General features: G+C 37.4%; 1 protein-coding gene across 1 annotated transcript; it reads right to left on the bottom strand.

Annotated features, from left to right (window-relative positions):
* Positions 1–3,340: 3,340 nt before the first annotated feature.
* LOC128529781 (Fc receptor-like protein 5) lies at positions 3,341–27,752 on the bottom strand. Its single transcript, XM_053503302.1, has 17 exons — positions 27,722–27,752; positions 21,242–21,277; positions 20,846–21,094; positions 20,441–20,713; positions 18,268–18,528; positions 16,475–16,660; positions 15,533–15,847; positions 15,092–15,367; positions 14,683–15,000; positions 14,097–14,363; positions 11,245–11,493; positions 9,900–10,007; positions 8,283–8,369; positions 4,152–4,193; positions 3,957–4,031; positions 3,532–3,609; positions 3,341–3,427 (listed from the first exon to the last, which is right to left on the bottom strand). The coding sequence occupies exons 1-17, from the start codon at positions 27,750–27,752 to the stop codon at positions 3,381–3,383; spliced, it is 2,898 nt and encodes a 965-aa protein (XP_053359277.1). The 3' UTR covers positions 3,341–3,380.
* Positions 27,753–27,955: the final 203 nt, after the last annotated feature.

Genomic DNA, 27,955 nt, shown 5'->3' with positions numbered 1-27,955 from the left:
CATGGATGATTGAATAATGGATCATTTGCATATGCAATGAATACATCATGATACTCAGCAATTGGTACCAGCAACAGAAAAGGAGATTTCCTGGAGCTGCTCTTCGAGACATATACATTAGTATTGTATAGTTTAAGTATTGACGTGCATATTGGAAGATGAAAGTTGCCCAATTAATTGCATTCAGTGAGATGTCCTACAGAAGAAAATGGAAAAAAGCCATTAAAAAAAAAAAAAAAAAAAACATTTTGTTGTTGTGGCATAAATGTAAGTCGGCCATAATTGCTAAAGTTAAAAATGTAATTAAAATGTAATTAAGCAAATTAAATTATAACATCAACACAATCGCTGTTTGACAATTATACCCATAAACAAAAAGGCCTATCCTCAAATCATGAATGCATTGTTAGAGGTAAGGGTGAGTGGTTTGAAGCTGTGGAACTAAGTAAATAAAAATGTCCACATACGCTTCTGAACAATGTGTGGCTTGTTGAGTTTGCCTCACATTAGACAACAATGCTCTACTGTATATTAATTAAGCTACTGTGTCATGAACCAACCATGAACCTCTAACTAGTTGGCTAATATATAGGCAACTTACAGTATATACTGTATATATTACAAGGTTGATTACAAGGTTGCCCTTCTTACCCACCAGTGTATTTATGGGGATGCCCCTCCCTACCTCAAACTTATTTACTGTTTTTGCTTTTATTTGTCTTGTAATTTTGTTTATATTTCTTAAAATGTTTTATTTTTATCTTTTCCCCTATTTCTCCCAAAAGGCTCAGCCTTTGCCAGGCCACAGTTGTAAATAAGAAACCTGTTCTTAATCTGTCTTGCCTGGTTAAATAAAGGTAAATAAAATAAAAAATCTCAGAGCATGACGTGAGGAGAGCGTTCAGGAGAGAGAACACCAGGAAAGCAGCAGAACCAGACGACATCTCAGGTCGAGTCCTCAGAACCTGCGCAGACCAGCTAGCATCTGTGTTCACGGTAATAGTCAACCTCCTTATCTCAGTTGGTGATCCCTACATTCTTCAAAGAGTCCATCACTGTTTCTGTTCTGAAGAAACCCCATCCTGCTTCCCTCAATGACTATCGACCTGTAGTCGTCACCTCAGTAGTGATGAAGTGCTTTGAAAGGCTGGTCAGAGATCTCATCATTTCCTCACTACCTGACACACAATGAATCCACTACAGTTTGCTTACTGTTCAAACCACTCTACAGATGACGCTCTTTCTCATCTCCTCCATACATCTTTCACTCACCTGGCTTAGCATTTAACAACATAATTCCCTTTACACTCACCACCAAGCTGGAGCACCTGGGACAGAACTCGTCTCTGTGCCAGTGGATTTCCAAATTCTTAACTGGCAGACCACAGGCAGTAAGGATGGGCAGACATGTCTCAGCCTCCCTCACTCTCAGCACTGGTCCTCCCCAGGGTTGTGTTCTGAGCCCCCTGCTGTAGTCATTGTACACGCACAACTGTGTGGCCTAAACCAACTCTACCACCATCATCAAGTTTGCTGATGACACCGTCGTGGTGGACCTGATCACTGATAACGATGAGATGGCCTACCTGCAGGAGATTGGAAATCTGGAGAATTGGTGTGAGAGGAACAATCTCCTTCTAAACGTCAGCAAGACAAAAGAGTTGATAGTGGACTTTAGCACAAAGCAGAAGAGGAATTACCAGACCCCCGTCATCAACAAGAGCCCAGTGGAGAGAGTAGACAGCTTCAGATAGCTCGGTGTCCACATCACGCAGGACCTGTCATGGTCCTATCACATCAACATCGTGGTAAAGAAGACAGCGTCTCTACCACCTCAGATGCTTGAGAGACTTCAGACGGCCATCCAGGGTGCTCAGGAATTTCTACTCCTGCACCATAGAGAGAATCCTGATGGGAAACATCATGACCTGGTTTGGAAACAGCACCATGCAGGACAAACGAGCTCTACAGAGGGTGGTGCAATCAGCCAAGCTCATCATCCGCACCGAGCACCTGACCTGCACTCAATCTACAGCAAGCGGTGCTGGCCCAATGCCAGAAAGATCGTGAAGGACCTCAGCCACCCCAGCAATGGACTGTTCTCTCTGTTGAGGTCAGGGAAGCATTTCTGCTCCCTGAAGACAAATACAGAGAGACTGAGGTGGAGCTTTTTCCCGCAGGCAATGTGTTCTTCTAATTAGTACACCACACAGTACTGATCCACTTTGCACATCCACACACATGCTTCCTGCACTCTCTGGATATTTTGGAAATTAATTGACACTAGTAGTCACGGCACAACAGCACAATACTTACTTATTCTACATATTTTATTCTGTTTCCCTGATGCACGAGTCACTTTAAGTATGTCACTTTAAAGCATATTTTCACACCCCCTGGACATTTCTATTTATACTCAACCTCATTCCCACACAAAATTTCCATAAATTGTATATATTTTCTATATTGTACACCTAGTTTTTTTTTATATTTTTCTTATATTGTATATTTTTTACTGTACAGATATTTTATTCTTTCTTAGTTAAATTTACTTTCTATTTTTCTTATATATTCCCTATAAATAGTCTTTTTTTTAATGTCACGGGCAGTCGTCTAAGCATTTCACTGCATATCGTACTGTGTATGACTGTGTATGTAACAAATAAAATTTGAATTTGATATTAAATTTTAATTGTTGTGAATTTACTAAATCTACTTTAATATTTATTGTACAATGCATATTAATACGATTAATAATAATAATAATAGGGCCAGGGGTAGCTCAGTGGTTAAGGCATTGGACTACGGTTCGGAAGATTCCAGGTTCAAACCCCACAACCACCAAGTTGCCACGGTTGGGCCCTTGAGCAAGGCCCTTAACCCTCAACTGCTCAGATGTGTAATGAGATAAAAAAAAATGTAAGTCGCTCTGGATAAGAGCGTCTGCCAAATGCCTAAATGTAAATGTAAATGTAAATAATATATACTGTGTTTACAGCTTCTGTATATGAGAATTAATTAAATGAATGAGCATTGAGCCATGTTGAAACTGTGTGATCGCAGGTAAAGTTCGTTTACAATCAACCTGAAAGATGTTTGAGTGTTGAGCTAAAACTTGTAAAATCATATTGTTGCTTAAACTAGTTTAGTAGAAATTATATCTGCAATAATGTGATAAATACCAAAAATATAACTAACAGTGTGCAGTTTTTTTCTCATTAATCTTCCAAACTGTAAACAATTTACAAATGTAACATCAATATGTTTATTTAAATTAACATATTTTACAATATTTTAGGTTCACACATACTGTATGGTTAACACCTAAAACCTAAAGGACCTCTCGATTTGAAAATAAAACTTTGCCTTACCTGAGAGTTCTACTTTAGCTCTGAGTAAACAGTTTCAGATCCAGCACTGGCCATCACTAGGTGTAAACAAGAAACATAAATATTATTATTAATAATAAGTAAATTATTATTATTATTATTATTATTATTATTATTTATTTATTTATTTATTTATTTTTACCTTGGTTTCTTCTTGCTTTTTTTTGAGGCTTGAGTTCAAGCTCAGTGTAAGTCACATCACTGGCTCCAGCATCTTTGCCTACCATAACAGTGAAACACAACTTTAGCTTTACACACACACACACCCACGCACAGATACTGTATACCATCACATCAACAACGCTGCCACTGCCAGATGAACTAACCAACACTAATCAATAACTATACACCAGCAGTTGGGTGTTTGTGCCCAGTATTACTGTATGTAAACAGGTTTCTTTCTTTCTGAAGCACGTAGTTAAACTGGCTGGCCTAAAGTGAGATCAAACTTATATTCACTTGTAACATATTATTCTTGCATGTCAGGTGAGTATGTAATCAAATGTACTCTAGACTGTATTCTTTTTTTAAATAAAAAAGTTAGGTTGCAGTTTTTAAATATTCCACCTTTATTCCTGTGCAGCTCATTTTTCTTCATGACCTGTGCGTAAACGGCCCCACTGTGTTCAGCTGCAGTCTCACCTAATCACACAGTGCAATTGTTAGTCACTAAAGGAGATTTACTAGATTTACTCTGTGGTGTTAATTTGATATTCAGACCTCATAGTGTAAGTGGAAATATTTTATATTACGTAAAGAGACTTTTACCTGTATTCTCCACAGTTGCATAAATGTTTACAGTTCCTATAGAAGAAAGTAAAAATAAAGAATAAACAAAAAAAGTGTTTCCATTGAATAAAAATCCATTCCAATGAAACAAACATTCTTTACATTTGCTTATTATGGAACTCCAAAGTGTTCAAAATTAAATAAATAAATAGGACATGAAATAAATCACTCTATGAATAAATAAGACACATCTATGTAATATGAGAATGATATTGTGAAATAATGTGTAAGGAACCACCACTAGAGGTCGCTGTTGTTTAGTTGTAGTTTTTGTTGGCTGACTCAGTTTCCCAGAAGGCATCTTGGTCAGGTGATGCGAGTGCACACCTGAGCCGAGGTAGCTATTAATCTAACTATAAATAGCTGTTTAGTCTGGGAAACTGGGTCGAGCATTATTGGTTTCAACCACTGTCATTTGTGTGGGCATTTTGTTTTGTTTAGTTTATATTTTGATTTAAGTTGTGTTGACTTGGGCTCTCAAATTGGCATTGTTTTCTGTATATGTTTTGTCTGCAGCATCACCAGCGAGTCTTAAGTGGAGGCCCCACCTTTTCCCCCCACCTCGTCCAGTAGCCCTTATTCAAGGCTCTGTTCCTTCAGAGCGACATCCCAGTGCTGAATCCACCGGCCAGGGTTTAGGGCACAAACAGTACTGCATCGGCCGCCCGGATTGGGGACAACTCGGCACTGTCTTCAGGGGCTCTACTCTTCAGAGCAATACAGTGCTGACCCATTCGCCCGGCCTACGACAGCGATCTGGTGCTGCCTCAGCCGACTGATCTACGGAAAGGATCCAGCACTGCGTCCACCACCCGGCTTCCATGTGGAGAACCCAAAGCTGCACGGCGGAGGAAAACCCAGTACTGCATCGGCCGCCTGGATTGGGGGACAACTCGGCACTGTCTTCAGGGGCTCTACTCTTCAGAGCAATACAGTGCTGCCCCCTCCGCCCGGCCTACAACAATGATCCGGTGCTGCCTCCGCCACACAGTCGACTAAGGGAACTAGCCTGTCAGGGTCGGGTGAAAGGACTCGGGACACCAGGGGAGTGCCCAGGGACCACCGATAGCGCTCCGGAGCGGTTTGGGGTGGGTTACTGTAAGGAACCACCACTAGAGGTCGCTGTTGTTTAGTTGTAGTTTTTGTTGGATGACTCAGTTTCCCAGAAGGCACCTCGGTCAGGTGATGCGAGTGCACACCTGAGCCGAGGTAGCCATTAATCTAACTTTAAATAGCTGTTTAGTCTGGGAAACTGGGCATTTTGTTTTGTTCTTTGTTTAGTTTATATTTTATTAAGTTGTGTTGACTTGGGCTCTCAATTTGCCATTGTTTTCTGTATATGTTCTGTTTCTGTGTGTGTGTGGAGCCGATTCAGTTGTGTCATCTGTGTATGTGAGTATTGTGGTTTTGTCCTCCTGTTTCTTGTGTGTTTAGCTATTCTGTGTTTCCTGCCTCCCTAGTGTCCCAGTGAGCCTAGCCTTTGAGTGTCCTCTAGCCTAGCCACTGGGTATCCTGTGTCTCTTTGTTTCTGTGCCCCAATTCCCTAGTGTGTGTTGAGCTATTAGGTAAGTCTAGGCTTATTAGGCTTACCTGTAGTGCATGTTGGGGCTAAAGACATGCTTGGTGAATGTGTAGCTAAATGCCATGGTTAAGTACTGCTTAACCATGTTTAGCTAAAAGCCATGCCTAGCTGATTGCCATGTCTTTAGCCCTAGTCCTGTCCCTCTCTTTGTCTCTCGTCTCTTCTCGTCTCTCCTGTCTCTAGTCCCTTTCTCCTGTCTCTCGTCTCTTCTCATCTCTCCTGTCTCTAGTCTCTTCTCGTCTCTCCTGTCTTCCGTCTCTCCTTTCTCCCGTCTCTCCTGTCTCCAGTCTCTCTCTCCTGTCTCCCGCCTCTCTCTAGTGTGTGCCTCCGCCTCTCTCTAGTGTGTGTCTCCCGTCTCAGCTCCACGCGTAGTAGGTGTGTTCTTTCCCGTGTTTTGTCCTCCTGTCTGTGCTTCACCACAGGACGTGTGGTATGCCCCCTTTCACTTTTAATTTACAGAGGGAGAGATATGGATAATTTCTCGATACAGCAAAGGATGAATAATTGCCATAGATGGAAATTGAAAAAAAAAAAAAGAAAAGGTGGAGCTGAAAATTTATGCAACAAGAAGAAAAAGCTTTAAAAGCAGATTCTGTGAAATTCTTCAAATTAACAGATTCTGCCTTTGGTGTGAGGGGAAATTACAGTTCCACAGGCTCTGACAGCTCTAACATTACGGTCAGGGACAGAGAGTCTGGATCCAGCAGCCTCAGGGTCAGTGATGATGATGACCAGCACCTCTCCCCTTCTGTACCCGAGCCAAGTGAAAATCAACTGAACAGATAAACTGGAATAAAATAGAGGCAGCATTAGCTCGGGCTAGTAAACTAGTTACTCATTTTTATTATTAGTGTAGATAATATTAATTCAAAATAAGGCTGTGAAAATATTATTTTGAAATAATATTGACTACAATAATAATTACTAGCATGAGCTGATGCTGCTACTGATTTTATTCCAGATTACCTGTTCAGTTTGATTGGCATCATTTTTACTCTGGTATAGAAGGGGAGAGGTGTTGGTCATCATCAGCAGGCACTGGTTCATCATCACTCACCTGCTGCATTTGCAGCTTACACTGATAAGTGGTGTATCTTACACTGACTGCATCAAGATGATCCCAAAAAGATATTGTCTTTATAGTTTTATATGTTGTTTGTCTTAATGTTCTTTCCTTTGTTTTACAAATATGACCCAATATACACTACCGTTCATAAGTTTGGGGTCACTTGCAAATTTCTTTGTTTTTGTTTAGTGATTTATTTTCTACATTCTACAACAATACTGGGGATTTCAAAACTATAAAATAACATATGGAATTAGGTAATTACATAACAACGAAAAACAACAGTTAGTTGTTATTTTAAGACACAGAGGTCAGCCTTTCTGTAATAGTTCTTGCAAGAACAGTATTGTCAAGTGCATTTGCAAAATCCGTCAAGCACCATAATGAAACTGGCTCTCATGAAGGCCATCCCAGGAGGGCGAGACCAAAACCTACCTCTGCCGCAGACGAGAAGTTCTTTTAGAGTTATCAGCCTGAAAAATGACTAATTAACAGCACCTCAGATTAGAGGCGTTATGAAGTCTTTACAGAGCGTAAGTAGCAGACACATCTCACCATTAACTGTTTAAAGAAGATTAATGCATTTTTTGGACGCCTTTAGCATTCAGTTACAATGTAGAAAGAAATAAAAATCAGAAACCATCATGGAGTTAGAAAGTGATCCCAAACTTTTGAACGGTCGTGTATGTTCACTTTAAATAATATACTTAAAAAGCATTTATTTCTGTATTGAGTTATATTTTTATACTAGTAAGTTGTGTGCTAAGTCAAAACTCATGGAAGATGGCGGACCGGTGTGAACTTCAGTCAATTCTGCTCATTTTAGCAAATCAGATAGCGATAGATAATTTACCAGTAGACACTGTACTGCCACCTACTGCATAGAATATGTATTGCATTATTAGACCTACAGTAACTCAAAACTTCATGCGCTATTACTTACGTCTAAATAAAGGAGCAACCAATCACACAGCTGGCTCCGCCCTATCGCTCTTGATTGACAGAACGACTCATTCTGCTAAAAAGTCGCATTATGAAATAAATAGGCCATTGTGAAAAACTGTATTTTCGAATAAAAACTGACTTTGAAAAAATTACATTTTGAAATAAAAACAGCATGAATTAAATGAAATGCCTCTGCAATAATCTTTGTTATTGGGAAAAATAATGACCATGAAATATTATTTCATAATAATAAGTAAATTTATATATCAGAGAGCAATATATTTCACAAAAATAAGCTTTTTTTTTTAAATATGTTCCATTATTTCACAATATCATTCTCATATTACATATGTGTCTTATTTATTCATAGAGTGATTTATTTCATCATGTCCTATTTATTTATTTAATTTTAAACACTTTGGAGTTCCATAGCATATAAGTAAGAAAAAACACATGCATTAAATTACTGTATATATAAGGAAAACATTTATTATGTGACACAATGTCTGACCGGTCTGAAGTGGTGTGTATCCAGACTGGGAGTCATCAGCTCCTGACTGACCCGGGTTCTGGTCTGGTGTCTGACTGCTGTTCTTTCCTATAGGAAAAGACAGAAATGACCCATTTACTTATATTTATGTTTTAATCAATATAAAGTACCAGTCTAACACACCTACTTGTTCAAGTCTTTTTTTTTGTATTTCTTTCCCATATTGTAGAATTATACTGAAATTTTATGTAATTTATTTAATAACATCTAGAATTATATGGAAAACAAAACTAAGAGTACAAAAAACTTTCATATTTTTGAATTCTTTAAAGTAGACACAATCATACCATAAAAAGTCACAGTTTTGCTTTTTTTTTTTTTTAATGGCAGCCAAAATGTGCTTAAGATAATTAATAAATTGATTACCTCATGAATCATGGAGCTGTTTAAAAGACTGCTATTTATATACTTAAAAGACTTAAGTGTTTAAGTCTTGAAATCGAGACATGGATGTGTAATACAGTATGGATATGGTGTTTGTCTAAGTTGTTGGTACTGTTTTAGGAGAATCACTAATTTGAATAAAAGAATCATATTATTTTTTTGTCTTTAATAGTTTTGTGGTAGTCACTAAATCTAAATCAGCTGAGTTAGGAATTAATTTCTTTGCTGTCGTTTGTCCTATAAAGAAACATTTAAACCCAATTGTTTGTGTGTGTGCCTCTTACACAGTTACCCTTCCTTCACTCTTTTGCGCGCACACAACGGAAACACTCTTTTATTAGGAAAATAAACAAGAAATCTTCCTAATGACACTGGATTAAGCGACACACTAACTGTTCAACTAACTGGAATCACTGCTGTAAAGTTAAAATGAAAACAAATTAACCTGCACTTTACTTTGAAAAGAATCGCGACAGAGCAGTGTTTCTGTGTAGAGCAGAAAAAAAGAGTGTGTGTGTGAAGGCGAAAGAAGGTGGTGTGTGTGTGTGTGTGTGTGTCTGTGGCATGGTGTCCAATGATGTGCGCACACAGACACAAAGAGCAGGCTGATACAGAGAGAGAAAATTGATCTTTAACCTCTCTAATGAGACTTTCTTTTGCTTTACACGCAATATAATAAACAGTACATGCACACTGTACACACACCCATACAGACACAAAATAAAATCTGTTTTACTCACACACATGGTCCCAGTGTTATAGTAAACAGTACAGGCATGCATGGATGATTATACTAGTAAGAGACGCGCACTAAGACCGAGCAGGGAAGACGATTACCTACAATTCTTCAGCTCAAACGTTGGCTCAGTTGTGATCACGTGACACTCGGCATTAAAACAAGAAGCGCATGCGTGCTACATGATACTCTGTAGTCATAAAGTGGTTTCAGCAGTGATTCCAGTTAGTTGAACAGTTAGACTTGCGTGTTTTTCAGGTAAAAATTTATTAATCATTTTTGCTCGTCTTGCAGAACACTCGTGAACAGGGTTACTATAAATCCAAGGTTCCACTGTAGATGTACAGTATAACAAACCATTTTTTAAATATTAAACTTTAAAACATACTTGTTAAATTATAGACAATTTGCTTAATATATCAGAAATATAGAAGATATTTGGTATAGATATATCAGACCTTTGTTGGATTTGTGCCTCCACAGCAGAATCAGTAAAATGATAATAAACACCAAGGCCAAACTCAGTCCCACAGCTACTTTAACAACAATGAATCCAGAACCTAAGACTGAAAAAAGAAAAATGACAAAGCTGCTGTCACTACAGTTTACAGTAATTTACATCTTGTCACTAATGCACAACATAATAGGCCAATGTCTAGTCTTCCAATTCAATATATTTTAAGAGTGTTTACCAGGAATCACTCTTTTAATCAGATTTCCAAGAGTCACTAATAATTTGCACTGTTCAGCTGATTATGGTGATTTTTATCTCTCTGTATTTCTGCCTTGGTTCATGTTTCCTTTGTATTTTGCTCTACTATTGGATATTTATTTGCCCCCTCCTTTTTACTACAGGTATATATGCATTCACTTGCCCAGATGATTCCAAAATATCTGTAAACATCTGTAGCAGATAATACTTTAATTACTGATTTAAGCTCAGTATGAGGTAGACCACAGCTCTTCTTCTCACACCATTAACTGTGTACATACAGGATTGAAACTTCATACATTATACTCTGATTAGAAATTTGAACTTGTTGAAACAAAAACTCTGTTGTTTAAAATTCCAAATATTTGTCGTTGTTAGTGATGGCATTATCATGAAACCAATGTTTAACATTTAGCTATCATTTTTGACCACACATAAATATCAACTCTGTATTACTGTAGGTTAATCACAGCAATTACATTTAACCACATTTATAATAAGCTATATAATTATAAATAAGCTTTGCATGGCTCTTAATTATTTTAAAAAATGCTGAAATCCTGCTTAATGATTTCATTATTTCACGTTTATATTCATGTCATTTTCTCCCCATCTCATTTTAGGGAAAACGCCTAAAAATCTACAATAGGTTTGAGAAGATATTTGCTCATGTGTTATAACATCAATACTGGTTACTAATCTCACAGACAGTCAAACAAATAAACTCTTACATCACACACATGAAGCAATGCATGACTTTGCCCTAACAATCTACTTACTCTCTTGTAGTCAGTCATTACTAGTAGTTTCTAAGTCCAGACCAACAAGAATTGGCAGAACATCTAGTGCCATAATCCACCCCAGGCCTTCAACCGTAGTGTACAGTATATTTTCTGTGCTGATAATTTTTGCTTGCCCTTACTGCTAGCCTTTTCTTTTTTATGTGTACAGACAGTTGAAGTGTTAGGTGTTACATGCTACATCAATGGTATGTGTAATAATAATAATAATAATAATAATAATAATAATAATAGTAGTAGTAATGGTGCATATGTTTAATGATGTTGTTACAATAGGAATGAAATTCTCACCTCTGACAGAAACCCAGCTTTTCGGTGACTCTCCTCTCTCTGGGTGTGTACAGTGGTAGAAACCTTCATCTGACTTTGAGACACTACTGATGGTCATCTCTCCTGTAGTCTGCTTCTGGAGAACTGAATCATCTTTATAGAAATCAGCACCAGAGTCTGAGATCTTTGTGTTGTGATATAAACAGTGTAAAGTCAGAGGATTTCCCTCAGTTACAGGATGGACAGGACTCTCCAGGATCACATCACCACCTGTAGGAAAGAGAAAGATGACAGGGAAAACACTAAGTGTGTTAAATGGAATGTTCTATAAGTGGTTGATATTAGAAAAAGCGTTAAAGAGTTGAAAGCATTTCAACCAAGTCACCATGTCAACTTTGTACATGTCTTTTTATGATAACTGTTTATGGTTGCTGGGGTGTAGGGTGAACGTGTGTACATTCTGAGAAAAGCATTTGCAATCTGTTTATTGTAAATAATGTAGCTGGTATTGTAGCATGTAGCTTATTTTTTAGTTATATTTGTCAAAATGTCTATAGTTCTTAGTGAATGAAGTGTTAATGCTTTAACAATTATTAAATTAAAAAATACCATGCTAGGGTAGTGCTTTTTTGTGCCAGCATGGCTGTGATGGGATGGTAGGCACAGGGATGCAACCCAAGTGCTGAAGATATTGATATTACACAGCCATGCTGATATTCAACACAACAGCTTGATCTTGAGTGAGATATTGGTTTTATGCCACAGTTTCACATTTATTATCGACAGATTATGATTTGTTTGACTAGAGAACAAACTCACTGTGGCTGGAAGAGCTTGCAACTGACATTTAGCGGGCTACAGTTAGAGTAATTAACAGAGGTGAAAGAGTTTTAAATTCTAACTGGGACTATGTAGTCAAAATGTGTGGAGAATGGACCATGCAGGTGTTGGTCAGTTCTGGAAAACATACAAGATTTACTTATTACACTTATTCTGCCTTAGAATATAAGTTTCAGGCTTGAGGCTAGATCCCAAATAGTGTTAAATGGAAAGCTAGAGCGCTATGTAGGGTCCCATGTTCCACACACCAAATCGTGCACTTGGTCAGGGTTTAGAGAGTGAGAGCCTAGGTACTGTTGTGTCTTTGTTTTGTTTGGCATCTTTGTTGTCACTGAGACATGGTTTAACAATGGTATGCCACCATTCAAGTAGATGGGCTAGCCTTGTTTCATGCCAAGAGAAATGCAGCTCTGTGCGGTAAGGCTTGAGGTGGAGTGCAATTCAGTATTGCTAGTTTCTAGTTACTGGTCACTTTTTTGAGTTTGTGACTGCTAGATGCAGATATTTTTGTACAAGAAGTGAAAAAATATTACAAACTTATGGAATATGTGAAAAAAAACAAAGTTAAAATTACATGTGAAGCTGAAACAGAGGTCTTTCCATCATTGAAATGTCTCTCCTACTAATCTAATAACTTTTTCCTTATTTTTGCCACTCTAATTTCCTTCTCTTTAGCTGTTTCTCAGCCATTTCTCAGTCTTTACAATCAGTGGGGACTGAAGCTCAAAACGTAATTTCATGATTTGCTGGGTATTCTCTCACTTCCCCCTCCCCTCTCCATGTCCTGTGCTGTACTCCCCCAAGTGCTGATTGGCTGGACAACATTTAGCCTTTCGGGTAGAATAGAATGTTTATTTCCATTTACAGGGCGAGGGCTTGTGCAGAGGACATGTCTTTTGCCAACACACACAGATCAGACAGCTAGCAAACTAAGAGGAGAGATCCCCAGTTCATTATTATAATCAATTAATGCACCTTTAAAATGTACTGGTCATTGTTGATATTATGATGAACCACCACAAATGAGTAAATCAGTGTATGGGAAACATTGGATTTTGTAGGTGGAACTGTTTAAATAAACATGAGCTGAAAAGAAAATGTACATCAGACTACCATATATATTTTTTTAATAATGATTAATTGATTATCGATTCTTGAAGTACTTGACAATTGCTTAGGAAAAAAAATATACAAAGTTTGCAACCTTCCTTTACAGTATGTGCAACATCTGTAGTCACATGTTAACAAACGGACAGACAACAGGGATGTGGAAAATTATTTTGATAGTGCATTCTAATCATTCGCATGTTTTTTCATTAAGGATTAAATTATGAAAGGCAAACATCCCATTGATCTGCAGGAAGCGATGCTGTTATCGAGGACGGGATAAACATTTTTTATGTGTTTCCACCTTTGGCAGTCACTTTCCATCCACATTTTTAAAAGTAATCTCACGCTTCTGATTTTTATTTATTTTTCAAGGGATGAAGATTTGTAATCTCAGTCTCAAGTCTCTCTGCTATTCTCTCTGCTGAATGTGTATCTGTGGTGCCACTGAGTCTGAAGTCAAGGAGGTAAAGAGATGCTTTAATACTAGCAATAATCAAGTGTTCATGGTATGATAACCATCAGTTTTCATACCACAGTTTACCATGTAAAAAGTATACTGCTGCAAGCCTAGCTGGAAATAATGCAAGTGCGAGTATTGACTAGACATTTCGGCTTGCTGTCTGTTTTCATGGTAATGTTTCAGTACAGTCTACTGATGTTAGTTCACTCCCAGTACTGTTGGTGTTTACTGTGAGAACTACGTACATTGTAACGCTTGTTCTGCTCTGTGTATGATATTATGTTAATCAGTCATTACACACACGAGCTAAGGGAAGTTTGTCTCTGTTTTAAACCAACTTTAAATCTGTCACCCTAAAAACAGCATTATGCAGAAATATCATACATTCTTTTCAACAATATTTTTTGTAATATATATTTTGTGTTTTGTACATATATTACTCATTAAAACATTAAAGTCTCACTGTGCACTGTGATGTTGAGAGAATTACTGCGTCCTCCAGATTCAGACTGACACCAGTAAACTCCAGTGTGTGATGTAGAGAGGGAGCTGATGTTACATGTAGATCCTGAAACTGATGGACAATTGTACAGTGTCTTACTGTGTGTGTATCCTCTCACTGTCCATCCAGTAGAGTCTCTCTGGTCCTCACAGCTCAGTGAGAGAGAGTCAGCAGTAAAGTGTTGAGTTCTGCTGGGACTGATGATCAGAGACACTGGAGGAGATTCAGCTGAAACATACACATCATTGTTCAGATCTTATTCAGAGAATTGTAATGTATTAAGATTTTCTGTCAATGTAAAGTTTAAATAAATGTGTAAACATTAAAAAAGGATAAAAATATTTTTTTCAGATGCTCATTCAGCTGTTTTACACATTCATCTCTATGTAGTTGAAATGTAAATATTACTTACACAACATATTAGCAGAGATATTTAGTAAATAATATTTAACTTAAATGTTCGATTTATCCATTTGAGATTTAAACATGCATACACATTTGCAAGACTCCATATACTGTAAACATTGTTGTTGAAGTATTTCCTCACCAGTGATCCACAGTGGCTGTGGTTCACTGTAGTGTGTGTGAAAGACTGGTTCTCCTCTCTCTGCTCTGCACATATAAACTCCTGTGTGATTCAGAGTAACAGGACTGAGAGTGTAGGAGCCTCCAGATCCTCTGCTGCTGTCTGAGAGGAGCGCTGTCCTGTACCTGAGGGAACCCTGACTGTCTCTGTAGGGAACATCTGTGTACCAGCTGAATGTCCAGCCTGTAGAGGAGTGTTTAACCTCACAGCTTAGAGTCACTGAGTCTCCTTCAGTCAGCCAGCTCAGTGGAGACACACTCACTACTGTCTCTGCTGGGTCTGATGAATAACAAATAAATAAATAAATTTAAATAGTGGTAATTTTGTTACATATAATTATTGACAAGATAAAACAAACTCACACACACACCTGATACAATGAGTGTAAGAGCATCACTGATCTCTGAGCTCTGAGAGTCACTGCTTCTCCTCCCTCTGCAGGTGTATTTACCCCCGTTATCATTTCTAACTGAGCTGAGGCTGAAGTTCTGTAATAAGCGGTATGGGTTTTGTGTGTAATCATTCTTATACCATCTGTATGTCCACTCAGTGCTTCCTCCTCCCTGTATTTTACACCTGAGAGTCACTCTCTCTCCTCTGAACACATGATTTTCAGGCTTTATGGTCACCACAGCTTTAGGACTCTCTGAAGGAACATAATTTTATTATTAATATACCAATTACAAACACATTTCCAGCATTCTAATATTAAACTTGCTGCAATAATTGATCAGTGATACTGTACAGCAGCATACTGTATATGTGTGTGATAAAATCTAAAGTCTGTTAGGAAATAGTCATATTTACTCACCAGTAACATTTACCCAGAGTGCATCACTGTAGTGTGTGTAGTAGACTGGGTTTCCTCTTCCAGCTCTGCACCTGTACTGACCTCCATCAGAGACACTAACTGGTGTGATGTAGTGATGGGAGTAGTAGTAGGAGTAGGAGGAGAAGTAGTAGGAGTAGTAGTTTGCTGCAGTTTCAGTCTCAGTGCTCTGTGTGGGTGTGATCCAGTAAAACTTCCATCCAGCAGACTGCACATTCAGTGTACAGGTCAGAGTCACTGAGTTTCCTGTCAGGACGTCTCCTTTACGACTTGATGTGATCACAGGTTTTGTTTTTTCTGCAGTTGGTTTTAAAATATAGTTCAGGATATTCAGTGTTCATGTGCTGCATAGAATCAGTAAACTATTTATATATATATATATATATATATATATATATATATATATATATGTATCTAGATAGATGGTGAAGAAAAAATATTCATGAAGAGCTGTTAAATTACACTATACACTAAAAGTTTATTATACCTTATTTATTTATTAAATATTTATTTATTAATTATTTATTATACAATAAAAATCACTACTGCAGGAGAGTCAAATTATTGGCCAGAACAAAAATTTTCCCACCCCAAAAAAGGAAGGATATTTAAAATTGCTGGAATTTCAAAAGAAAACCACTTGTTAGTGAGACTAATCCGAAAAAAGATTTGAATTTTCTTCAAGCTAATTAGGGGAAAAAATATATTTTTCACTTCATTATAATTTTCACATATAAACTGATCACCACAACTTTATCACTTTATCTCTAGGTTTTGTACATCAGTACTGACTGCTGAGGCGATTCTGAGGTTAATGAGTACTGAAGAGATGATGACACTCACCTGATACAGTCAGTGTAACAGCATCACTGGTGTGTGAGGAGTGTGAGCCTCCTCTCTCTCTTCCTCTACAGGTGTATTTACCTGTGTGTGTCATTTCAGCACTACTGATTCTGTACTCCTGTTCACTACTGACACCAGAACCATCTTTATTCCAGCTGTAGTTCCAGTAAGATATCTCTTCATCCTGTATATCACATCTGAGAGTGACATTCTCTCCTCTGTACACCCATTTATCTGGATCTATGGACACCACAGGTTTTGGGAGTTCTGTACAAAGAGAAGGAAATACACTGTACATTTATATATTTATTATAATTGAATATTCTGTACAGAGTGTTTCAGCACTGTCTGTCACTAAATGGCAGTTACATACTAAAATGCACATTGAAAACAGTCACAGATGCATTTTAGCAAGAAAATACATGTGGTAACTGTATGTTATTTAAAAAAATTATACTTAATAATTGCTTTTAAGTCATTCTGAATTCCCTGACGAGCTAGAAATCTAACTTCTAACAGAAGGCTGAATCCCAAATCCTTTTGTAACCCATAACCAAGGGCACTACTTTGTTCTTTGAACAAGTGATTGTACACTCTAGTGCACCAGCTTTCCATTAAATGCTATATGGGATTTAACTGCAGAACCCAGAAGACAATAAGGCTGATATTCTAAAACAGCATACTGTAGGTGGAAGTATAAAGAGAAATGTATGAGATAGCACAGACTGTTTAATACCTTAATGTCCCCCCACTCCCCCCTACCCCCCCCCCCCCCCCCCCCCGCCATTGGGCTACATATAGTACCGGTATAAATTTAAGACTTTAAAGAAATATTTTCCAAGCCAGTCTCGGTTAGTTACAGTACTTCCACTGTTCTTGGAAAGATATGTGTTGGCAGAGCAAAATATCTGGTTAAATAAACAAATAAATGATTATCTGTTATTTGTAAATTGTTTTTGTGGAACTGCTGTATAAAAGCAATATTACAATCAAGGTCGTGCTGTTGTGCTGAATATTATCACAACTGAAAAACCTACAGGCATTCTGACTATACATTTAGTCGTACAACCACATCACAGCTGACATGATAACTAGCTGAGCAGCATGACCTCAAGTCTGATATTACTTAAATACCAGTCTGACTAACACGAATGATAGATTATGTCTCTTATAACGATTATTCTCTTCCTGATGATCACACACTCAGCTGTACTTTGTATAAATACACACTTTTTATTAAGTAATTTCATAACTGTGTTCAATATTATAAATTGGGGACAATTATAATTGCATTGCACCATTAAGTATTAATAAAATTAGTAAAATAAAACACTGTTGTGTATATGTAGAGGCCAGGGGGTTAAAGCAATCTCATAAATATAATCTGCATTGCATGCAGTGATGTGATGATGGATTTAATAAACATTTGTGGGAGGAAGAGAATACCACAAGCCAACACACACACACACACACACACACACACACACACACACACACACACACACCTGACACAGTGAGTGTAACAGCGTTGCTGGTCTCTGAGGACCGAGAGTCGTCTTTTCTCCGTCCGCTGCAGGTGTATTTATCGCTGGAAGACTCTACAACACTGAATGAATATTTCCTGCTCACACTGTAGGGGGAAAGTTGGACACCATCTTTATACCAGTCGTACGTCCACTCAGTGTCTGCATGTCCTGGTATTTCACATGTGAAAGTGACTTCCTGTCCACTGAATATCTGTCCATCAGGCTGCAGAGTCAGAACGGCTTTTGGTCTCTCTGTACAGTTACACCAAATACATCACATCAGTCACACACACCCTTCTCTGACAGTGTGATATTTAATCTGTGTGTTATGTAAAGATCATGACGTACCTCTGACTGTAACTGTAACTGGATCACTGAGCTCTGAGTCGTAGTTTCCTCTGCGTGCTTTACACTGATACATTGTTACTCCTGCATTAGAGACTGTATCATGGAGTGTGTTGGTGTCTTTAGCTACTTGGGATAGAAGATGCTGATCTTTGTACCAGAGAAAAGTCCATCCAGTAGACTGCAGACTACAGCTCAGAGTAACTCTGTCTCCAGTGTAGATGGAGCTCTGAGACATCACACTTACAGTCGGTTTGAGTTTTGCTGTTGATATGAAATGATGATGAGATCAAAGTTTGTTTTCTTTACATAACTAAATTTTCAAGCAGTTACAGTTTATTCCACTTTATTACACAGACATTTCATATCTTATAATAACCTCCTGAGATCCAGCAATTCCTTTTTCTTCTCTGTAGGGGACATGATACTGTGGTCTTTATTTAAAACACCATGCATGCAATGTGTTTGTTTCCTAATGTACTGTACCGTAAAGAATACATATTGGGCTTTCTATTAATGTCACACAAGTGGGGGTGTGGCCAACAGATCACATGTTCTGTCTTTCTAAATTGCCGGCGATTGTAGCAAGCGCATTCTATGGCAGTATGAGGTTTAAGTAATTAAATTTTTTAATATAGCATGTAGTTATTTTTTCTTATGGTATTGTTTTTTACTTGTGAAGATTTTAACTACATTATATTACAATTTTATAAGGGCATGCTAATTTTAAGGTTTTCAAAATACACATTTTACTCCATGTCCTTTGTAGGGGGCAGTGGAACTTGCTTTATCCCATTTTCAACCCTTGCCCTCAAATACACTAAGCTTTATATGTATTGGGCAGGAAAGACAATGCCATTACAGAAAGACCATTACTGCCAATGAAATAATCAGGGACAGATCCATCAAATGACCTTGCCATCCTGGATGACGAGAAAAAAAGAGGATGCTCTTTGGAAGGTCAGGTCTCTTTTAAACAGAAACCAACAGTTAACAAGGCTGCCTCAATTGATCAAGATCCCTCAAAGGTGGCAAAAATGAGCAAATGATTCTTTTTACAGGTCAGTGTCCTGTGCGCCAATGTTAGCCTGGAAAACCAAACCTCACAGGTTGCAGGGCCTTTGTGTTTGCCAGTCCCAGTGGTTTGGTGCTTAATTTTTTAAGTCTACAGGAGTCAAAACACATTTCAAGACAAGCAGGTGGGGATTGGAAGAAATGCTGTTGTTTGCATGGCAGGGTCACTACCAGGAGGATCCCACCTATACCTACACCGGTATTTCACCTCTATCAAAGTGCCAGATCGCTTAAAGGAGTCTTCATCTTTTTTAGATCTGTTGTAACAGAGTTTAATAAAAACATGGGGGGGAGTGGACCACATGATCAGCCTCTATCCGCTGTCAAGCTGCACAAGGAAATCGACTGTCCACACCATCCTATGTTGTTGCTTTGATCTGGCTGCCACAAACAGTTGGATCCGAACTGGTCAGCTGTGCTGATTCCTTAAACATACACCAAAAAGTGGTTAAGAACCTTCTGTTGAACATCATACTGAGTGACATCACGTTCAGTGACATCACATTGAGTGACATAGCTTTGCCCGGGTGGTGATGGCGCAGTGTGCTAGGGCCCGCTTATTGTTGCTTTCAACTTTATTACTTATTATATTATATTATAATTATATAACTATATTATATACAGTATTACTAAACAGAACTAAAATTTATTGTACTTCTTTCGACAAAGCAAGACCCAGTGTCCATTACAAGGGACATGTTATAAATAATAAATAAATAACAGTTAAAAAAAAAAAAACTGTGAGACATGTTTCTGACATCTCACAGGCTTATGTTATGTTAAAAAAATGTAAATATGAAAACTTTTTTTTTCTTTCGGGTCTCAGGAGGATATGACTATACTTTAGAAATAATCAATTTAATTAATTGTTCAAAATTGAACAAAAACACTAATTGTATGTAAATACACATAATTTATTAAATAATTTTTATAATTTTGTTCAATATTTTATATTGGGGAAAAACTGTATTACATAATTAATCAACGATTAATTAATATAAGTAATTATGACATTAATCCACACTGCACATAGGCATGATGGAGTTAACAAACATTTGTGGGAGAAAGAGAATGCCACACACACACGCGCACACACACACACCTGACACAGTGAGTGTAACAGTGTTGCTGGTCTCTGAGGTCTGAGAGTCGTTTTTTCTCCGTCCACTGCAGGTGTATTTACAGCTGGAAGACTCTACAGCACTGAATGAATATTTCCTGTTCACACTGTAGGAGGAAAGTTGGACACCATCTTTATACCAGCTGTACGTCCACTCAGTGTCTGCATGTCCTGGTATTTCACATGTGAAAGTGACTTCCTCTCCACTGAATATCTGTCCATCAAGCTGCAGAGTCAGAACGGCTTTTGGTCTCTCTGTACAGTTACACCAAATACATTAAATCAGTCACACACACCCTTCTCCAACCATCTGTTATTTAATTAGTGTGTTTTGTAAAGATGATGTGTATTAGTGCATGTTACAGGGGTGTAAGATCAGACATGTACCTATCACTGAGAGAGTCACTTCATTACTCCATGCCACTTGTCCTCCATCCTTACTCACCTGACATTTGTATTTGTGACTCTGATCTACTTTTATAGTGTAGGAGTTTTCAGCAGAGCTGTGAACAGTAACGTCATCTTTGACCCAGTGGTAATGTTCACTATCTCCAAATATAGAACACATGAATGTAACCGTCTCACCGCTGAATATCTGTGTTGAATTCGGCTGCACAGACAGAACTGGTTTAAACTCTGCAGGAAAAGTCAAACACTCACAGTGTCAGTGAAAAATATCTTACTTTCTGCAGGACAATCTGCAAACACAATCTTTTCCACTAAATAACATCCAACATCTACACAGCATATGAAATAAAATATGGAGGCTGCAGTATAAGTCACCTTGAGCTTGTCTGACTGGGATAAGTGAAAAAAACACTAAAAAGAGAAGAGGAACAGAGAGTTTGAATTAACACTGACAGTTTACACATTTGTGAGTTTTCAGAAAGTTCAATTTAACATTAAAATTTGTAATTAATAAAGATTAGCAGCCGTATTCTACACAGATACCTTACACTTCTGTGAAATTATTGTATTACAGCATGTTAAAATGCATAGCAGTGTCTCTTTAAATAGCACTGAGGTAGCATTTTCACCTTCGCAGCTCCATTATCCCCTGTTCAATCCTGAGCTTGATCATTGTCTGTGAGGAGCTTTTTTACTTGGGTTGCCTGGTTTCCTCCCACCTCAAAACAACACATGCTGCCAGGTCTGTGAAGTAGGTTAATAAAATGTGTGTATGTGTTTGTGTGTTTGAGAGAGAATGAGATGATGCTTAGTGTAACTGCATCTTTGATATTCAGGTTCATTATGTGCTGCACAGACTATAATAATCATTTACATTTAGGCGTTTGGCAGAATCACTTATCAAGACTGACTTACAAATGTGTGTTGAAGTTTCCATTATTAGATATACGTATCCACAACAGTTACAACAACAGCACTTTGGGTTTGAGTCAGGAGCCTCAGTGAGTCTGAGGTAATGCTTAGATAGTTTCATGAAAGGCCAGTATAGACTAACCACAACTGCTAAAAGCATGTGTGCACACACACAACCGCACATACACATACTTTTGTCAATATACATGTGAGCCTGTTTTTTTGCAAGGCAATATAGAAATAAAATGTTACAGTGTGTAATTTTTTTATTTGATCTTACAAACATTTACTAACTACAAACTACATGTGATTAGTGAAATGAGAAAAAAATATATATATTTTTTAAAATGCATTATTTAATATATTTTTAGGGGATAATCGCATGACATATACAATTATATAAAACTCTTTAGACTACATGTGCATGGTTCGTTTAAAACCAAATCCCAGGACTATCTGTATTTTAGACGAACACATCTTTAAAGATACATCTGTAAACCTACAAGAGGTGTTTTTTTCTGGAGATAAACAACTACTGAGTAACGATGATGTCAGGACCCGAATATATAGACTCGAGAAAGTAGATATTACTTGAAATCTAAATTAAACCTGTTTCATCAAGTTCCCCTATTTCCATTTCCCACATACAGAGTAACCTGTGTAGAGTCACGGGGCCAACAAAGGGAAGTCATGGCACAGGGAAGAAGACATCCTGGATGGGGTGCCAACCCACTGTGTGGCACAAGTGCATAACCACTTGCGTGTAAAAATACATGGCCAGTTAAAAAAAAAATTAGAATATAGAAATTCTAAATTTGAACCCTGGAGGAGTAGGGCAACCTTGCTAACCCCTGCGCCACGGTGGAACGTTTCATCTAATATTTAAATATTAGTGGCACTCGAGGTATGGTGGTGCAGTCGGGAACTTTCTGTTTCACAATTCCAGTGTTCCTGTTTTGATGCTATGCTCAGGTTTTACATCTTAAACACTGCTCGAAACCTTTCAGTGAAGTGAAAGAACACAAGTTTGCATTTTTAAGCCATAAATGATTTATAAAAATAGCTGTTGTTACCATTCACTCAGGGCAACTGCCTTTAGTGTTTTAAGCAAGGAAATGTTTGTCATTAGCCCACTATGTATTTTAACCAATTAACTTGATAATTCACTCACTCATTCTCTATATCACTATCCTGTACTGCAGGGGTGTTAAACTGGATATGGAAAGGGCTGTGTGGGTGCAGGCTTTCATTCCAATCAAACAGAAGCCAGGCTTTCACTGGACTGTCAGGTGTAGCGTCTGGTTGGTTGGAATGAAAGCCTGCACCCACATGGCTCTTTCTGGATCCATTTTGACAACACTGCTATACAGGGAGGCCTACTGTAGAGACTATCCAAGGTCACTTAGGGCACAAGGTAGGGATCATGCTGGACGGGGTGCCAATCCATTACAGGACACACACACACACACACACACACTACTATCTGCCTACATTGCTTGTCTTTGATATGTGGGAGGAAGGCCACCAGGAAGTTGAGAATATGAAACTACACAGACTCAAGGTGTCAATCAAATCCCGACCTTGAAAGTTCAAGGCCTCAGTGTTAACCACTACACCGCTATGCTGCCTTGTTGAAATCTGCTCCTTAATTAAATGCTTTTCATCTTAACTAAAAATTGTATGAAGAAAAGATGTCTACCTTCATTCCCTCTTTCAAGATTTAAAGACCTTTATTAATCCCGGAGGGAAAGTGCTTTGTCTTACTTAAAGTTGCATTCTGTTGTTTCAAAAGAGTAATAAATTAAACAGGGGAAATTAGAATAACTTAGAAAAAGGTGAAGGGAAGAGAGAAAAAACTGTAAACAGGTAAATTGCAATAATAGGTAGGTACAGCATGTGAGTCGTGACTGAATTGACATATATTGCAAGGGGAATAGGGAAAAGGAAAGAGTATTGCACAAATAAAACAGTTATTTCCCACTCTTGCATAATTCCACAATTCCCTCTGTTAGCGTACTTCTTAACAAGCTTCTGGCATAACTGACCCTGAAACTTTCTCTTGTTTAAAGATTATTTTGTAATCATCTGTATTGTTTTATTGCCAGTTATCCATTTATGAACTGGGCATAAGAAATCATGACCAGAACATCTGACCTTGCATTAGTTGTTTGCTTGTTTATTTAGTGTAGGATCTAAGTACCAGAGGTTGTAATTAACTTTTTAGTGCTTCATTTCCTCCTAAAATGGCTTTTATATCTGCTGTAAATACAGAGTCCATCAATTAATCTTCTACAGGTTTTAGATTTAAACCACAGACATACAATCCACAGTTTACCTGGCACAAGATCTACAAAGTCATCTGTAAATCAGAAGAGCAACAAAATGTATGAAAATAATTAGAAGATTTTTTGAAATGTCAGCATTTCCATCATGAATATCCTGATGTAAATTACAATCCATATCTATAAAAATAACAAAGTGACTTGAGCTTTTAGAAGGGGCAATATCTAATAATAGGAAATCATTGACACTTTAAAAAAAAACTGTCCAATATAGCACCCCTTTCTTTTCAGTTTTCTTTTACATTCATGTAAGCAGGGCAAACACTGGTTCTCTCTCTCAGTTTATGCTTAAAGCAAGCTGAATATTTCACACAATAAAATGTTTCTCTCCTATTTGCATGCATACAGCAGGAATGGCCATGGTCCTAAAATTACCACTCCATATATGCAGTGCATTTGATTGTACTACCTCAAGTCTTGTTAAGGCAGACTTTCAGCTGCTAATCCATAGACTTTACACATATAATCTAAAATAGACTAAATCCTACTCTGCCAAATAAGCAAAAGGGTATCCTTTTTGCTTCCAGAAATGTCCTGTCAAACATCCCATTGTGTTAATAATAATAATAATAATAATAATAACAATAAGAATAAGAAGAAGAAGAAGAAGAAGAAGAAGTAAAAAAAAAAGTATGTTACTCACAAAAGGTGAAAGTTCACTGAAAGTGAATTATCAGTCAAAAAAGGCATTAAATGTTTATGCATTTTTTCTACTTAATACCTTTTTCTATATTCTATATTATACTTTTTCTGTTGTTGCAATTCTACATCACAATACTGCAAAACTCTGCACATTGCTTAGACACTCAAATCAAGAACAACATTTTTACATTTAATTGGAAAAAAAATCCTAACATCAGATTATACAAAATTTCATTACATATATTGTTAGTATATTGACTCTGTGCCGTGTCTTGAGTTAACACCAACTGAAGTTGCAGAAGCTCTACAAGGTTCTAGTTGAGAGGAAAAGCGTACAAGTCAAAGATCTTTAATATGAATATGTGCAAGAATACACTCACTGGGCACTTCATTAGGTGCACCTTGCTATAGTTTTGGGTTGGATCCCATTTTGCCTGCAGAACTGCCTTAATGCTTCCCTAGATATTTTGGTCTTATGATAGCATGACAAAGTTGCTGCAGATTTGTCGGCTGCACATCCATCCATGATGCAAATCTCCCATTCCATCACATCCTAAAGGTGCACTGTTTAGATCTGGTGACTGTAGAGGCCATATGAGTACAGTGACCTCATTGTCACGTTGAAGAAACCAGTTACAGTTTCCTATGGTCATAAAGAGATGGACATAGTCAGCTATGATGCTCAGGTAGTCTGTGGCATTTAAATGATACTTAATTGGTACTTAACTTAAGGAGCCCAGTGTGCCAAAAAAAAAATCCACCACACCATTACTCCACCATCCCTACTACACCACCACCACCCTGAACTGTTGATACAAGGTAGGATGATTCCATGCTTTCATGTTGTTTATGCCAAATTCTGACCCTAACATTCAAATGTTGCAGCAGAAATCAGGACTCAACAAACCTGGCAACATTTTTTTCAATCTTCTATTGTCCTATTTTAAATATTGTGATTTGTAGCCTCGGTTTGCTGTTCTTAGCTGACAGAACCGACACTTGGTGTGGCACTTGGATGTAAAGAGATGGTATTTCAGTTACTGTTGCCCACCTATCACCCCGTCCCATTTCTGGCCATTCTCCTGTGACCTTTAGCATCAACAAGACATTTTCACCCAAAGAACCTTTTTTAGATCTTTCTCTGTAAACTCCAGAGCATAGATCAGCAATTTCAGAAATCCACCACACCATTAAAATACTGTCTGGCACCAACAACCATGCCACATTTAATGTTACTTAAATTAACTTTCTTCCTCATTCTGATGCTTGAACTTGGCAGAATTTCTTGACCATGTCCACATGTCCAAACATTTACCATTAACAGGCAGTTGAATAGGCTAGTAAGGTTCTTTCTTTGCTACACAGCCCATAATAGTCACAAAAATCGCACTTTGGAATTGAGACTGAGGTAATGCTGAGACAGTTTCATTAAGGCATTTTTGTTTCCAGGAAGAACTAACAAAGACAAACCACAACTGCTCAAAGCACATGTACACACACACACACACACACACATGCACAAACACACACATGCATGCACACCTGCACGGATGCACACACACATGCACAAACACACATGCAGGCACACACACAAACATGCATGCACACTCACATGCACCTATGCACACACACACACAAACACAGACTGTCTGCCTTTGTCCATGAGGAGTTAAGATGCTACACTCTGTACTGTGTACAAATACAAACTAGATTTGATTAGTCAAAGCAATTCCAAGATTATGATAATTACAATAAATTTAACCATACATGTTTAATCCAGTTTATTTGAATAAACACACAGCATATAATAAGGTTACATAAAACTACTATAGTTTTACTTTGCATTATTTCAATGTAAATTATTGTTGCCAAGTCAACTCTTAGTAACATAAAAAACTGAATGCTTGTTCAAAGCATCAAAACCTTTATTTAAAAAGGCACCAAAAATAACAGTTAAATCTTGAGCATTCTATTCTAGACTAGACTGTACCTGTGTAGTTGTTACACATCATTTGGAATCGAATATAGTTACACATTTAGACTGCTTTTTAGTGAGGAAAAAGGTAGAAATCTATAAACACACTCACAATAAAGGTTTGATGTTACAAGTATTTTACAAGTATTTGATGGTACAGTATTTTAAAAGTGTAGACACAGCAAACAACCTCCTGGTGTGGAATATGTGTCTATTTATCAATGAATCTGTCCATATAGTTTTGGCAAACAAAACCATCTGTCTAAATCAACTATTAGAGCAAATTATCACATATCATACACCACTCTGCTGCATTTTGTTTCAATAACTAAAAATGGATCTGCTGTACAGGGTTCCATTTGAGAGGAACAATGTCAAAGACCTTTACTATTAATACAATGAAGCTTTCCAGCTCCATCAATTCCAGGATGCTCTGTTATATCATATTATATTAATTCTCTATATAATCCCTTGCTACACTGATGCACTTATACCAGTGTTTCACTAGTGTCATTGCACTGTACTTTTGAAAACTTGAACATGTAAGACAATAATATTAGTGGATTGTGCCCTACTGGCACTACATTTATACATTCAGGAAAAGCAGTATATGATATACTGGTGCCTCCATTCTGCAGTGGAGAGTTGTGTCTGAGTTATCTGGGTACACTTTGCGTGTTACACTTTAGCCAGAAAAGAAACTTAAAAAACTTGAACTGATAACTTTATTAATGCAGATAATTGATGATATTTTATACACATGTAAGCCTTAACTTCAATAACTAATTTTAAAGACTTCTTTTTCTTCTGATCTGCTTTACTTATCTGATATGGGTAAACGCTGATATGACTAAGTGATCTTGATAAAGTCAATGTCCTGAACACATATTAATCTCATTACACAATACATAAAATTTAATTTTTAAATAAATGTTTTAACTTACTACTTGAGTTAGTAAAGACAAAAAAAAAACATTTACTCACAAATCATCACACAAATTGGTTGCATCTCCATCCTGTCACACTGATGACTGACTGACTGATTAGTGGTCTAAGTTAAAGCCACTATACTTCCTGCATTCTTACATGCAGACAGAAATACTTCCCTTTATGTCCACGTTGATGTACATTTGTCATGTGAACTCTACATCTATTAGCCTAAAAATTCTAACAACAAATAACAATATATAAAGCATAACTTTATTCAACTTTGTTCAA

This window comes from Clarias gariepinus, chromosome 1, assembly GCF_024256425.1.
Source record: "Clarias gariepinus isolate MV-2021 ecotype Netherlands chromosome 1, CGAR_prim_01v2, whole genome shotgun sequence".
NCBI classification, from domain to species: domain Eukaryota; kingdom Metazoa; phylum Chordata; class Actinopteri; order Siluriformes; family Clariidae; genus Clarias; species Clarias gariepinus.
Note: the sequence above shows the minus strand (reverse complement) of the source record. Positions and strands in the feature narration are given on the sequence as shown.